Raw genomic sequence first — 17,191 nt, 5'->3', positions numbered from 1 at the left:
AAAAAAAAAGAGAGATTAAGAATCTTTGAATATTTTAATGGTTTAGTGGGTACACCTAATTAATAAATTAATTTGTATAAAGTTGAAAACTGAAATTATATTAATCAGAGGTCATTTTTATTTGAAACTAGATGCAGATAGAAATATTCAGAAATAAATTGGGAAGTTAAATAGGGGGGGGGGGGTGTATTTTGACACATTATATTTTTTCAACATTCTTATATGCATAAGAAACAGATGTCTCCATTATTTTATATTTATTTCTTGAAAATACACTATCTATTATTTAAAGTTTTCAACAACATTTTTATACCAAAACAATACTAGAATGAAAGGTAGTTAGATAGTAGACATTTTTTTAATGAAACAAAATTAAAACAATTCAGAGCACCAAAAAAGGACTTGTACTTATTTTGAATTTTTATGACAAAGCAAAAACTAAAAATTGAAAACAATTTAGCATGAGGAAAACTCATTTATTTCATGCTAAGCTTTCAGATCAATAGCATGATCTTATTGTTGTAGTAAACAACATATATCTCTGTTGTTCAATTTACTTTTTGGTGTTATTGTATCTATAAACTTTATTTAAAGCACAAAATTTTAAGCATTTTTATCCGAAAAAGAAAACATTAGTTTAATTAAAAAGTTCAATCACTAATGGGCTAATCTTCAAAAAGTGCAACTTTGCTGTCACATGCCATTTACAGTTAAAACTAAGGAATAATTCATTATTTTTTAATTTCAGCAAAAATATATCCATTTAAATCTGCTGACAGTTTTTTTTTTTTTTTTTGTAATAATTTTTCTTTTCTTTCTTTTTTTTTTTGGTTCGCAGCATGTGAATTCTCACCTCCATGTGTTAGAATTTAATTGATTCAAAATAAAGAAAGAGATAAAAAAAAGGTAAGAAAATGAAAATAAATAAATGAACGGAAAGGCAAATGTTGTAAAGAGTTTTAAATCAAAAAATATTTCCTGTAACCAACAATAAAACCAAACACCAAATTGCTAACACCAAACAAGTGTTAGCAATATCACTAATTAAAATGGTTTTCTGTTTAAAAAAAAATGCTAATTAAAATTGCATGTTAAAGTTTACCCTGTACAATTTTCTGATATAAATGTGATTAAGTTAAACATTAAATTAAAAATTTGAAAGATAAATATGCAAAGGAAAATTTGAAAGTTCAATACTAGAAATAGGTAGATGGTCAAAACGAGGTAACCCCCCCCCCCCCTCCCAAAAAAAAGAAAGAATACCAAGACCCTCTAAATATTTTAGTGGTTCAGTAGGCACTCTTGGTTAAAATATTAATTTGAATAAAGTTGAATATTATACCTTAATTTGATGTAGATAGAAATATACAGGAATAAATTGAGGAGTTGAGGGGGTGTAATTTGAAACATTACTTAACTCATATGAATAAGAAACAAATGTATCTATTGTTATTTATTTATTTCTCTGCATCACATCATGCATCTATTACTTACATTTTGAACAATATTTTCAAATCAAAACAATATTATAAAGAAAAGAAAGTAGACACTTTCTTAATGAAACAAAGAGAAAAATCATTCCCAGCACCAGTAGTGGACTTGTTACTTATTTTCAATGTTCGTGGAAAAACAATGTTTACATTTAATTTTGACAGAGATTTTAAATACAACTTAGCATGAAGAAAACTCATTCATTCCATACTAACAGTTCAGGTCATTACCACATAAAGATTACAACAAAAGTCTCTAATGTTCAATTTATTTTTTGGTGTTGTTACATCTGTAAACTTTATTTCAAACATAGAATTTCTAACATTTTTACAGACAAAAAAAAAAAAAAAAAAGAGAGAGAGAGAGAAAACAAAGACATTTTTCTCAATGAGACAATTAAAATCAAATTCAGGGTACCAAAACAGAATTTGTAGTTTTTATAGATTTTGGGGCAACTATTATTGTCAATAACTGCTTAAGTAACAAAATAAGCAAAGATTAATCTTTGTGTTTTCTGAAATGCAACGTAACTTTAAAATATTCACATGTTCAAAATGTGGTTATTACTATCAAATTTTTAAAAATTCTTTACTCCAAAGTATCATTTCCTAAAAATAATAACTATGGACAAAACACAAGTTTAATCAAAAATTTCAGTCACTTATAAGCATAAAGAAAATAAATTTTGTTATAGGCTTTACTCCCATCTACTCAATTAGGGAGTTTCGATTAGACAGGGCAAAATATACTGATGCTTGTAATTTATTTTCTTTTATACTATTTGTGAAGTGAATGTTTGTGGGAAAAAAAAACCCCTTGATTGAAATAAATTGAATTTTTTGTTCAGATTTTTTCATATAGATTGCAATTCCATTCATTACCCTGTATCATGGATGGATGAACATGACCTATATTCCAACATCCTGAAAAATTCTTCCAGAATTTAGTCAGAAACAGAGAAGGTGCATTGACAGTCGGAAGTGGACTAAGATAACAGCTGCTACCTATCCCTTCCAAAATTGAAGTTATTTGCAGTTATTCAAATCCTGTCCTGTAGTTTAAGTGGGGAGAAAAATCTCTTCTTGAAAGGGGGGGGGGATTTCTGGATAACTACATAAAGGGAATAAGCATCAATGAACTGTTCATTTAATGCTGAAATAAACAAACCTAAATATATCTTTCATAATTTTATGTATACCTAAATTTTTTAGCCTTGCATTGAATACCGAAAAAGTTATTAAAAATCTAAATTGAAAACAATATTTTTACATGACAAACAAGCATAAACCTTACAAGCATTTGATTTACAAAACAAATTCAAAACTCTAAATTTAGAGAATCAAAACAGAATTCCAGCTATTTCTCAATTTCTGTTGCAAAATTATTGTTTGTTTTACCTCTTTACATTTCAATATTATTATACAAATGAATGATAATAAATATGAATATATGATAATAAATATGTGACAAATCAGAAATATAGCACTGTTTGTATGAAGAAGATCAAAATTTCATTTAATTACACTATTTAACATTTAAACACAGAATTTTTGTTGGTTTGTATGTTATTGTTGAAAGTCCAAAGACCATTTCGGCAACAAATTTCCTGAAGTCATCAGCATAATAAGAAGCATAAGAAACATGAATGGCATTTTATGTATGGAAGTTTATTATTTTTTTAAACAACTTCATTAGTTTTGATAAAGCTGTCAAGCTAAGAAAACTTGGAAAATGATTTCTGGACATCCTTGTAAACTAAATATTGGAGATCATTCTATTATACAATTCTTTAAGCGAACAGTACAATATTATCATGAATTTTCTAGAACATCTGCATCAGGGCTATAAATTCAGCTAGTAGTTGAACTCTCTTCAAGTTGCAGAATATCTGGAAGAAACTTAAAAAACATTAAGGGCAAATAAATTTAAAAAGCAGAAGTAAAACTCTTCAAATGTGCTAAATCATCAATGCGGCTGAACACAATTGGCAGGAATGTTTTTTAAACTAGTTCATAAAATTATAAATGGAAAATATATAAACACACTTTAATCGAAATAGAACTTATGTATTAAATGTATTTCAACTACTTTGCAGTAAGTGTGTTGTAAAATTTAATTTCAAATAACAGGGTGTGTTTTAAAAACACTTGAAAAAGTAAAACACATATTACAGGGGAATATTTTACCTAATTTATCAATCTCTTTTGACTAGCATAGATTGTTTTTCATTTAATTATGTACATATTTGTTACTGTGCATCATCTTTGCTCTTAAGAAGAGAAATCATCAGTTTATGATGACTAAAATAAGTAATGAACGTTCGTGATTCTAAATTTTTTAGGAACCGTGAGAAAACTTGCTTGTTATTTAGGAATATCCACAACAAAATTGTAGGGGGAGGTGGGGCACGTTGGACAGTGGGGCATGTTGTACGGGTTCCAATTATTTGAATAATATTAATATTTTTTATTTTATTTTTTGACCAACAAATAGCTCCTAGATGGTCCTACAAATCCTATAATGAAATCACATGGTACAGTTATATTAAACAAATTTTATTCCAGAAAGTGTAATTTTAGCAGTCCTGAGTACTTTTCAGAAAACTATGAATTATTTTTTTTGATGGTTTTAGTCAAGATTGTGGAAAAAAAATTGAACTCCAGTCTTAAACTTTTACGTGAATGACACTACCTCATCAAAGTGCTTCCTTGTGATTGTGATTGAAAAAATGTGAGTGCATACTAAAGAAATTAATTATAAACTGTTTTTGTTTGTTTTTAATATATAAATTTAAGTGAAGTAAAAATATAGAGAATGCAATATACTGATGCTTGAATTTAAATTCTTTAAAATAAAGCCACATTTTTTAGTAAATTCATTTATCTATACCTGATATTTCAGCCGGCCACATGAATCAGTTTTGAAAGCTGTATGTTGGGCACCACTGTTTTAGAGCATTTGAATTCCCCTTTATTTCAATGTTCTATTTCCTGACAAAAGTATTGATTTTCTAAAGACTTCAACAAATTAAGATAAGCTCTGATAAATTGAATATTTATTTATTTATATATTTATTTTTATGAGTGGTTGAAATGAACTCGGATGCAATTGAATTACTTTTTGAGTGAGTGAGGCAAAATCATGAACATGTAATAAATGAATATAAATAATGAAAGAAAAATTACTTTTAAAGTTGATGCATTATAATAATAATATAAGAAAATAATTAATAAATATGACACTCCAGTTTTAACTGATCTTCTTGAAATCAGACTTTAACTGTGACTGTATTGATAGTTGTTTATTTACTTGTTGTGAGAGGAGGGTGTGTTTGATAACTTTTATTTTATAAGTTTAAAATTTATGGAAGAAATGCACATTGACAGGCATGGATAATAAAAAACGTTTGGTTCGAAGCCGAAGTGGGCTTCGAGTAGTTAGCCTTGACGAAGAATGTACCAGTCCCTTTGAATTGAAAGAACCATTTTGGGTGCCTGATGATGAAGTAAGTTTTTGCATGTAATATGTCATTGATAAATTTGATTACGCATTACATTTGTAAAATCGTTAATTTTAAGAACTACTTTTATCAAAACATTTTCCTTTTTTTTTTCGGTTCAATTCTACCTAAAGCGTGTGCAATTTAAACACTCAGCCAACAAAAATTTGTTTAAACTCAAAATTTAAAAAAAAAAAAAGAACGTTTATTGACATATGAAAAACAACTGTCTTGCGTTATTTTTAAAAATTTCTGCTTGAAATTATCTGTTCATTATTACACTTTTCAATGTTAAGTTGTTGGAGGTTATAATCAATAATAATGTGCACACTGCCCTGAACTTTTACAGCGACCAATTTATATTTCGTATTATTGTAGCTCATGCAATTTTATAAAGTTTCTTAGATGACACTGCTGTTATGAATCATTTTATGCATGTTCTGTTGCGTGGATGTATAATACCTCATGCTGTCAGGGCCAACAAAAATATAACAGGCCCCTTGCACAAAATACTGACACACAGACATCTTTATACTTTTATGGTAATAGTAAATTTATTATGTTCATGTAGTTCCTGCAGCTGACAGGCCGCATTCAACTCAACCAGCTTTTGTGAGTGGCTTGGTAAAAACCCTCTGTAAAAGGAAGCATTTTACAATTTCTTAAAACATTAATCCAATTTATTTTATAATTTTGTCATACCTTGCATGAAAGAAATTTTCAAATGCATTGACACAAAACGTTGGATACAGTGAAACTTCTCTGAGCGGTCACCCCTTTGTTCCTTAAAATTTCGACCGTTCAAAGGGGGTGACCATTTTGAAGGGTTTCCATTACAATTGCAATATGATTTTTATAATACATAATATAAGTAAGTCTAACTCATAAAATGAAGTTTGAGACCTTTCTATAGGGGAAATAGCGTAATTTTTAATTATTGTGAACATTTTTTGGATAAAGGATTACAATTTGTGACTTAAGTTTTTACTTTGCTCCAACAGTTGCTTTTAAATTTATTTTTAAATTCAAAGGTATATCTCTCGCTAATTTATTGCATCTGAATTTTCGATAACTTTATCTATTATCTCCAAAAACACTTCAATTGAAAGTTGAGTTTGTTGATGATTACAAAACGTATTAGTAAATTGATCGTCAAAGGCCGAGCTAATGCCTAAAAGGCATAAAAATGTTTTTTGTCAAAATACTTTAGTGATGCATACAGCGAACTAATAAGTTAATTTAAACCAATCCCAAATTAATATTAAATTTGAATAAAAACGCTATTTTTTGCTGACTCGTTGACCAGATGACGTTTCTCTCAGTTGGCACTGTAATTATCAAAGCACTTCATTGCTGTCCAGTGCTGATAAGAATTCGAAATGGTATACTCTATTGATTCTCTTGCAGATTTTCCGTGCGCATATTGTTCAAAATTTCAATACATTGTCGAGATTCATAAAAATTATCTTCCACAGTGTTGTTTGCAACTCAGATACCACATACACATCGACCAACAAATAAAATTAGCACGAGTAAGACTTTTAAACTGAAGGCCATATTTGCTGTAAGCCTCTTTAAACTGTAGATTAGAAACAGAAAGTGAATAAATTTTCCTGAAAAATTGAGATGGATGCATCCATTCGGATGGCCGTTCAGAAGGGTTGGGTGGCCGTTTCTAGGGGTGTCTTTAGCATTAAGTCTATGGGCTAAAATATCCATGCCACAAAAATTTGGCCGCTTAAGACAGGTGGCCGCTCAGAGAAGTTTCACTGTATAAACTTATTTTTGTGTCAATACCCCCAGGGGTGTTCCCATAGGGTACATTCCATATATGCCGTATGCTCTTAAACATTTTTTAGAATTACAACGTATACTCGCAAGCTTCAAAATTTTTTATTTATAACTCAGGTTCTTTCATTGTATTTTTGAATTTTCCTAAAGCAAAAATAATGTATTTATGTTAACCACTTTCCCCACAAGTAACCTTATCTTTTTATATTTCTTAACACTTTATAAATCAATGCCTTATGATCACCTACACATATTGCACATAATGGATTAGTAGGAGTATACCCTCAGAAAAATTGATGGGAACATCACTAGATACACTTTATGAATATTCCCCCCCCCCCTTTTTTTACAAGTAATTGTAGTTTTATTTCACCCAGATAAAAACCACTTGTTGGACAAGTTCATTATACAAGAAACTTTTTCGTACATTGCAGCCTAATTTTTATACAGTTGCTGTGTGAATACATTCCTAAATGATTTTTAAAAAAAGTATTTTACAAAATTATACTTTTTTTATATCTGTGTAATAAAAATGCAACTGAATCTAGAATAATACCCTGTAAATTTTCAATGAAGAATAATTTGTAGTTAGAATTTTAAATTTATTGCTCTTTTAAGCACTGTTAAAAGAGCTTTCATAACTTTCTTATAGTTTTTGCGCAAATTTTAAAAATTTGTGTATGCATTGTTATTTTGTTGTCATCATAATTAACTTGTGTAAATGCACTTGGCAAATATCATTTGAAGCAAAAAAATAAAGATTCTTCAAATAGAATGAATAACTTCAAAAAGAACCCTGGGGGAAAAAAACAAACTCCCCTTGAGTCTTTTCTTCTAACCAATGCCATATCATGCTTAAATCATACTGTTTCTGACATGTTTACATTGTGCATTAAATCTGTTAAAAAATAGATTATTAACATAATTTACCATGTTAATTTTTAAATCAATGTTATATTTTCTTTTATTTTTAGTCTCCTTGCTGCACTAAATGTCAAGCTAAATTTGACTTTCTGACTAGAAGAGTAAGTTTACTTTAAAACATTTTCTTTGCTGCATGAGACATCTAGTACAAATTTGTATTTATTCTGTTTATGCTTATATTAATTATCTGTCTATTTTCACAGCATCATTGTCGACGTTGTGGGAATGTGTTCTGTTCCCACTGCTGTGAACAAAAAGTGCCATTGCCCCGTATGTGCTTTGTGGACCCTGTGAGGGTATGTGCTGAATGCAGAGATGTCACAAAAAAAGAAAATGACTTTTATGACAAGCATCTCAAAATATTATTAGCAGGTGAAAAATAATGTGTTCTTCTAATTTTCTATTGATATTGTCAGGTATTATTCTTATTTTTGTGAGGTGGATTTATATATCTGTACAGTTCTGTAATATCCGGGTCGGAAGCTTTATGTAGCTTTTCTAATCTACCTAATGCTCTGGGCGATCGCAGTAATGAACTTACTGCTCATACGGTATATTGATCGCCAGATCGGCTGTGACTGATGTAACAATCAGTACCCGTAAAGGCCATAGGGCAATCGCCCTTCTTCAAGGTAACCTATGGCAACTGATGAGCAACCAATACCCATCTCTGGGTGGAAAAATATGTTTTTATGGTACAGATGTGATATACCCCCCCCCCCCCTGGCGAGGATAGAATTTTTAGCTCATTTCGAAAATCGCCAACGATGGCGATAAAACTTTTTCCGGTAGCCCTAGTAACCCTGCAGAATATACCTGGGAAGTACAGATGTGAACTAATTCTTTTCGCACGTGTGTCCGTGGAGGTAGGTGCACATATGTTCCGCTCTTAGGGGGATTTTACGACGTGGTGTTGTTTCGTGCAATATACCTAACAGGAATGCTTATTTTGTGTTAGTTTAAATTCAGTAGTTGTGTTTTGAAGTAAAAACATTAGAAAATGCCAGTTTCTTCAAACTTGAAGGTTAATTAAAAGTTAACTCCAACGTGGTGTGTATCTGTAACGTGCCATTGTCATATGATGTATTGTTTTAGACTGAGTGTGAATATTTATACCATATAAAAAGGTAAGTTCTTTATTTTAGAATTCAAAAAAAAACCTCTCACTTCCAAAATTCTTTGTTTTTACAAATCCTTGAGGGGTTCTTGTAGTATACATAACTGTGATCATACTCCGACTGTAATGTATATTAACAGTCGGAGGGATAACGGAGCGAGCGAAGCGAGGTCCTGGCGAGCCAGAGATCTCATAGTACTTTCGTAATGAGACCGAGGCAGGGCCGGCGAACCGAGGTCTCATTACCAAAGTACTATGAGACCGAGGGCTCGTATCCCGGAGAAATGATGAAAAAAAATTAATGCATTAATTTCGACTTGTAATTAATACAATAATTTATTTCATTGTATTTTAATATGTTTACAAAAAACCCCGGCCCTATACATTTTTGAAGCATATATTCGTGATGCTTTTTGTTGTGCTTTTATGTTTTTATATATATTGTGTTCTGAAGTGCTTTGATCATGTTTTCTTATCTGATTTTTTCCTGTTGGCGTTAAAAAAGCATCGCTAAGAACGATGTATGACATATGTCGTCATACATCGTTTTCTTGGCGACGCTTTCTTGGCGCCAACAGGAAAAAGTCGCCAAGGGTGGGGTATATCACATCAGTTCCGTTTTTATAAAAAGGTTTTCTTTAATTATTTTTTTAAAAAATTTTCTGTCTGGTATATTACACCTATGCAAGGACAGATACAAGGGAAAGGCCATAGGGCAATCACCCTCATTCAAGGCACCCTACACCAGTAATTTTTCCTAACCGAAGTCCTAAAACAAAAGGGTAGGCCATCTTCGATGACTTTAAGGAAGATAAATGGGGAAACTTATCGGAATTGAAGTTTCAAAAAGGCAATTTTAGACGATCTTTAGTGATGTTAGGAGGAGGCATTTGGAAGCCTTCTCTGAGACGTTTTACGAAATTTAAGACTTAAAGATGCAATTATGTACCTCTCATGTAGTGTTAGGGGAAAGAAAGGGATTCCGACTTTCATTAAATTATTTTTTAAAACTGAAGTTCCAAAAAAAGCAATTTTGGACAACCTTTTCCCCAAAATTATCATGAAAATAAAATTTCTGAAAGAAAATTTTGGAATACCTCTGTCAATGGAAAGTCCTTGGCTAAATCTCTATATTTTAATTGCTTTAAATGAAAATGGTGTGGCAGCCCCTCCTCCCAAGCAGGGGAAAATCAGATATATTGTAAGAGGTAAGGTAAACAGCAACTATACCTCTTCCTTGAAATATTTCTGGCTCTGTGCCTATATATATATATATTTTTTTTTTGCATACTTTTGCATACTTAGCAATGCCGCATCCAAGGGGAGCAAGCCCCGGGTGGCAACTTTCAGTGGGAGTGCTTATTATATTAGATTATTCACCCTATTTTTGTGGGTTTTTACATAACTAGAAGGAAGATATATAAGGGTGGAAAGCAGAAGTTTTTTCGCTCCTTGGAAAAATTCTAGATCCTTAGCAGAGAGGCCTACCAATCAAGGTATTATATAACCTGAGTTTGGCATGCTCACCAGATTTGGATTGTGTAATGAGCAGATTAAAACCGACATTTGCCAAGTCGACCAATGCTAAATATTCGGCTTTGGCCCAATACCTAGTTAACTATTCATCTTGGCTGTATACTGTGCAAGAAATGTATTTTACTTTCACGCATTGAAAGTTTTATGAGATGATATTAATTTTTATAATGTTTAATGAGCATTTAAATTGAAATTCCTTTATACTACAGTGAATTGCCATTTTTAAGGGCATTAACTAATGAATGACAACTAAAACTGTCTGTACTACAAATCTTGACTTTCTATTAACACATACCTTAAATCTGTCCAAAATTTTCCAATAAAGCAAAAGACAAACTACTTTTTCTGGCATATTAGAAATGTTGGTATTTATTTTACCTTTTGAAACTAATTCTAATAGAGAATATAAATAGATAAAACACAAGCTTAAATCATAAATGAAGTAAAGGTTAGTTTTTTCTCTCTCTGAATATTCGTATAAAAACGGAATAGTATGATGTAAAGGGGGGGGGGGGCAGGTTTCCATTTTTCATCACATTAAATATGAAAATGTAAATTATAAAAATATTCTATGATGATTTCCTAAATAACATTTAAAAAAAATATTCTTTGTCTTGTTTACAGATTAAAGATCATAAAGCAAAATATTTTTTTTTTACATACAAACACAGATTATGATACAAAAACGAAAAAAAAACATCACTCTTAGCCGATAGGGGGATATTTTAAAAACGTTCCTCAAACGTTTATTCACAAGAAAAAAAAAATACTCATTTTGTGACATGCAGTAGCATACTCCTATTAACTACAAAATTCTGGTGAAAGCTGTTTTTTTAAGAGTAATATTTTCCATCCTTGCAAGAAGCATTTTTTTATTTCTAAATAAGTAATTTAACATTTTTTCCATTAGGAGCAAGCTTTATTTTGGATGTCGAAAGTGGCTCAGGAATGCAAGTGCCAATAGCTTGTTGCCTTTCAAAAGATCATCAGTAAGTTTTTTTTTTAATTTTCATTTGTACTTATCTATATTCAAGTAACATTGCATGCATTTACAGAAATTTTTGTTTGTTAAACATTGACAAATTTACATGTTTGGTAAATTTGACAAACACAATCAGAACTTCTTTAAAAAAAATGTCTTAGTTCGTATTTGCATCCAAAAGTGGAGTAATGCTTTTTTTTATGCTGTGTAACTCAAACAGTAATGTAAAGAATGGAAACAAAATTTGATGCTACAATCCAGTTTTGGAAGTCTGAGGTAATTGAGGATCACAAAACCTCAGATTATACAGAAAATTCTTAGCGGTTAAAGTTTTACTTGCTATTTGAATGTGCTATGAAAGGAGTTTTATGTTACATGCCCATTGCTTTGTTAAAAGAGAAAAAGTTTTTTCTTTCGGGAGGAGGGGGGGGGGGAATGGAACAAAAAAAAAAAAAAGCTTGAAAATATCATGATCATACTGAACTAACCAACATGAGAAAGCGGGATAAGACAGGATAAAAGCATTTCAATTTTTAAAACTTTTTTCCATTAAAAGATAAATGCAAAAAAATCTTTAATGCAGAGTTCACAATTCTGTAAAAGAACTTTTTTTGGCGAATCTGCCATGATTATAAAAATTTGAATTTCGAAAAATATTTCAACTTTTATATAAACTTTTTGGTTCTATTCATATAAAATTTGCAAAATTTTCAGCCTGTGAAATCACTGATACCTTAATTTTCGTGAAAATTACGACCTGCAAATAAAAGTTCTATCACCGTTTTCAGTCAAAATTTGAATTTTGCTTAGGAAATTATGTATTCTGTTTAAACTTTTAACTATGAGCTTCTGGGAAGGGCTTTAAAGTCCTTGTGTTTTTCTTTCTCGCCACTACTCGGAAATGCATATTTTTGTATTTTACTGCCAAGGGACACAGAAGTTTTGCGACTCGTCACAAATGTCTGTTATGGATCCCCCTCCGTATTGTTTACCCCTACGTCCCCACATATATTTTACCCTTAATTTTAAAAATCTTGGGCCTCCTTCAGGTTCTGACCCAGGCCAACAGGTGTCCCTTCTCCCCCCTGCGCACGCCCCTGTTTACTGCTATGCTATTGCGTTAATGCATATACGGTATGGGCCCCCAAATTCAGAAGGCTCGGGCCACGACCTTTTTGTATTTCTGAATTTTTCTAATTTCGGATTCCAACTCATAAAATAGGGAAAACTCTCTTGTCATGCTTTATTTGTCACATTTTTCCTGGTTTTACTAATGTTGGAGCTTAATTTCTTTTTTTTTTTTTGATCAATCAGAATGAAAGTATTCTTCCTTATGCTGAAACAAAAATCAAAGATAATTTGCAATGGTATAGTCCGCTGATGTTGATTTTTATTAATATGGAATGTGTTGATTGGAACATATTTGTATTAAAAATAATTTTGTACTTTTGTTCAATACACTTTGTATTGCATACTTATGAGAAGAAAATAATTAATGTTAACATAAAATGAATGTTAAAAGATTGCTGCACAATTACAGCAAAATGCCTTGTTACGCAAACTTGTGGCATCGAAGAAACATTTTTTTTAAAGCTGAACTGAAAGTACTGTGTTTTCAACAAGCAATTGTCTGACGTTTCTGATTTTGAACAATTTGATTTTTAAAAAAAATATATTTGAGCAAAAAAAGTTCCGGATTTCAAGTCTTCCGGATTTTGGAATTCAGAAATTGAGGTCTAATACTGTGTAGTAATGTTTTTTTTCCCTTCTGGAAATTTAAATCTGATTAATGAGTACAGATGATTTCTTTCTTTATTTTTTTCTTTGCTTATTCCATTATAATTAGCACCATTCCATATTTTTGTACTATTTCAGATTCAACTACCATCTTGAGTTATTTATTGAACTTCCTTTGATAAGCTTGCTATTGAAATTGTTTCTCTGAGATTGTAAATTTAAAAAACAAGAAAATTGGGGGAAATTTTTTTCATTTTAAATGAATTAAATTGGTAAATTTATTAAATTGGAAGGTTAAGTTTTATTTTACAGCAAAACTGACTTTTTTTTTCATTCTAGGGCCGTATTGTTAGAAGGTGGCAGTGCTTGGCAACATGAACCAATTCCTTTGACGAATATTATTTCTCTGCGGGTTGTAGGTTCAACAGGAAGCCCAGGTTTGTATATTTTCAGTACAGTAAAATTTCATTAGCAAAATCTCATTTGAATAAAATGATAGTTTCTCAAAAAGCTGCAGTAATAAAAGGTGGTATCACAAAATCTTTTACTTGTATTTTTGTGTGTGTCCCCAGCTTTTTTTTTCTTCAGACATTTTTAAATTCCATTTTAAAATTCCAAAGTTTTTTTAATTCCATTCATGATAATAATTTTATCATAAATGGAATTAAAATTATCTCAATAGAAGTTTCCTTTCTGTTCTCATCGTTATAGCATAAACCACTTGGGTAACCAAGTCCAAATAGAAAATGATGCTCAATTTAAAGCAGAATGGTATGGCTTCCTTTTCTACAGAGCACCAAGGAGGTGGAAGTCTTATTTTGCTCTGAGAGCACACGATAGATAAAAGCACCATCTCTCAACATTTCATTATTTTGATCTAAACCAGAAGCCGAACAATTCCTGGTTCAGCAACTCCAGAGGTATTGATTTGGAATGGGAACTTGGAGGACTTTGTAACCTGCAATATATTAAACTTGCCCCAGTCAGGGTTGGCGATCATGGAAGATCTCCAGCCAGTGGCATCAAAGCAAGAACAGTCCTGTCCAACACCTTGTTGATCAAGCCACCACAGTCTTCTTTTCTTGTGAATTCTGCTATCAGAAGAAGAGCTCAACAGAAAGGTGTTCAATATACCCCCCCCCCCCTCAGTTCAATTTAAAACAAACATGTGAAGCAGTAGCCCACTGCTGTAAACAATTAAACATCTGCAATGATTTCAAGATTCAATATTGCAAGAATCCAAAACTGTATACAGGGTTCATACAGGTCATAGAAATCCTGGAAGGTCACGAGAAAAAAATAAGCAAATTTTTCTAACCTGGAAAAGTCATGGAAAATTACAATTTTCACCAAAAGTTTTGGAAATTTATTTAAAGTCATGGAGAAATGTCCTGGGCAAAGGGAAAGTATCAGAGCTAAAAGAGCATCAGACATCTTGAGTGATTTAACAGTATTGCATATAAAAGCTATTAAAACTGAAAAATTGAACGATCCCAAAGACAAATCTGAGTTTTTAAATCTCATTGCATCCACTTCTGTAGAAGCTGCTTATCTTTTTCTACAAAGTGATTTACTGCTTGGACATCACTTATTTTGAAATTACCATTATTTTCAACATTTCTTATATTTTATTTTCTGTAGTAGCAAACTTGCATGTTCTTGATTTTGCCATGCACACTCAAAAAACGCAATTCAATAGCATTCGAGTTTTTTCCATCACTCGTAAAAACTTTATTATTCAATTTATCAGATTTTGTCTTAATTTGCTGAAGGTTTTAGAAAATAAAGATCTTTAGTCAGGGGGTAGAATACAGAAATAGGGAATTCTAATACTCTAAAACAGTAGTGCCCAACATAGAAACTGCAAAACTAATCCATGCAACTCATTGCTATGTTCAGTGTCAGGAATCAAATGCTATGTTCTGGAATTTCTGACCCTATTAATTTATATGGATTTGAAGATGTGAAAATAAGTAAAAATTACATTTGAATTAGAAGACTTACTCACTACTGAATGGTTTTTTTTTTTTTTTTTTTTAAATATCTGGTTTAGAAACATGAATTTTCTAAAGACTCCGACTTTTGTTCAAAAAACCATAATACTGTCAAGTTATGTGGATGGTTAAATGCACTGTTGACACTAAAAGGCAACTTTTGAAACAAATTTTTTGGAACTTAATAATTACTCATTCAACCTTTGTCCCATTCATTATCATTCTGCCTGCTTATAAAAAAAATTAAAAAAAAATAGACATTTAAGCCTCATTACATTCCATTCACTGTATTTTTACTTAACTTAAATTTGATGAAGACAAATAAGAATAATTTAGTTTTTTAGGTGTACATGGATATTTTTATTTCAGATTACTCAATTTGTGCTATTTGACATTATTTTTTAGTTTACTTTTTATGCACAAAGGTACTTATTTAACGTATGTGTTGCAGTCTATTTCTGATTGTCATCATTTAGAAAACAGTTAAGAAAGTTCTGAAATTGAAGAAAGTGAGATAATTTTCAAAACTTTTGATTCCTGAAAATCTCTTTTCTTGGCGGAAAATATTAGCTCCGTTCTGTTGCATGTGAAACTGCACCAAAACTCACTTGTATAAAAGAAAAAAGGAAATCTCAGATTTTATTCAATAAATTATTTTGTTGTTTGTTTTTAAAAATCATTAAATGATGGTAAGTGAATTGTTTAGTTCAGTAACAGAAACTTTACTACTTTTGCTTTACTATTTTTTAAATATTTATTCTAATTTTTAATACTATTATTTTGAGGGTCCTAGTTATAGAATTAAATATATATTTAGCATTTTCAGTGAAACTTAGAATGTGTTTTGAAATTTCTATTGAATTGCATTAAAACAAAGTTTAACAAATAAAAAAAAATGTGGTCACTTGAAATTTGCTGTGAAAAAAATTTCTGTATTCACTAAAGGCAATATTTTTCTTTTAAATACAGAAAACCAATTTTATTACAGATAAAATTGGAAGATAGTAGTAGTTTACACTAACATATTAACATTAACTAGAGCAAACATTTTTTAACTACAAAGATATTTTTGTGTTAAAAAATATTTTATTAATACAATCAAAGTTAATTGAATACATGCATCAACTGAGTAGGAATGATTCTGTACTGTTAAATTGTTTGTGTTTTTAAAGTGGTCTTTACAAATGCTATCAGAATCATTACATCATTCATTATATTTATTAGAATTCATTATATTTATAATGAATTTAAAAAAAAAATCATATACTTGGTTTAATAATTTATGGAAAGTAATGCTTATATAATCACACTTGTTATTGAGCAGAAAATAAAGATAATGTAGGTTTTCTTACCAATAAAAATTCCGCTAACAAAGGATAATGTTAATGTTTTAGTTAATTATTTTTTTTAAAAAACAGTTCCAATTCTTAGTTTTTTTTTACAAATACAAACACCCAACAACACCAGACATTTATTTACAAGGTGATTAAGTAAAAGTTACATAGTATTGGGAAAAAAATTAAACATTTTAACAGCATTAAAAAAATTTAAGTTCTTCAAGAAACATTTTAAAGCCATCACATGAGAAACATTAAAAGTCAAATGAAATTATCATGACTAAAACAATAATAGTACTTATTATTTTCTTTTGTAGAAATGTCATCAGTTTTATATGTGCTTTGTATGCTATTCATGGTGTGCAGCTATGCACATTTCTAAAAAATATTAAAATTGTCGGCAAAACATGTAGTTTTTTTTTTTTTTTGATTAAATATAACAATAATGATATATTGCATAACTTTTCAACTTCAAGTATTTCAGTATTTTTATGAAATTTATCTCTCTTAGGACCTAATTCAGTTATGGGATCAGTTATTCGTTATTTGGACTTTAAGAAAGATGAAATGGAGCTTCGCTTATGTGTTATAGAAGGCCCTAATCGAAAACAATCTGTTACCTGGATTAATGCTCTTCAAAAGGCAAGTCCTTTAAATGTTTCATAACTTCTTGAAATACACTTTAATAATTTTAGTAATTTTAGCAATTGGCTCAAATAACCAATCTGTTACCTGGATTAATGCTCTTCTAAAGGCAAGTTCCTTATATGTTTCATAATTTCT

At 30.4% G+C, this 17,191-nt stretch overlaps 1 protein-coding gene across 1 annotated transcript; it reads left to right on the top strand.

The window, feature by feature from the left end:
- Positions 1 to 4,826: 4,826 nt before the first annotated feature.
- On the top strand, positions 4,827 to 17,074 carry LOC129224892 (zinc finger FYVE domain-containing protein 21-like). The gene is made up of 6 exons (XM_054859437.1): positions 4,827 to 4,996; positions 7,756 to 7,806; positions 7,909 to 8,077; positions 11,269 to 11,347; positions 13,417 to 13,514; positions 16,920 to 17,074. Exons 1-6 carry the CDS (start codon positions 4,880 to 4,882, stop codon positions 17,072 to 17,074), a joined length of 669 nt encoding a protein of 222 aa, XP_054715412.1. The 5' UTR covers positions 4,827 to 4,879.
- The last annotated feature ends 117 nt before the right edge of the window (positions 17,075 to 17,191 follow it).

Source organism: Uloborus diversus, chromosome 6 (assembly GCF_026930045.1).
Source record: "Uloborus diversus isolate 005 chromosome 6, Udiv.v.3.1, whole genome shotgun sequence".
In the NCBI taxonomy this organism is placed as follows: Eukaryota; Metazoa; Arthropoda; class Arachnida; order Araneae; family Uloboridae; genus Uloborus; species Uloborus diversus.
This window is presented reverse-complemented; position numbering and strand designations above follow the sequence as displayed.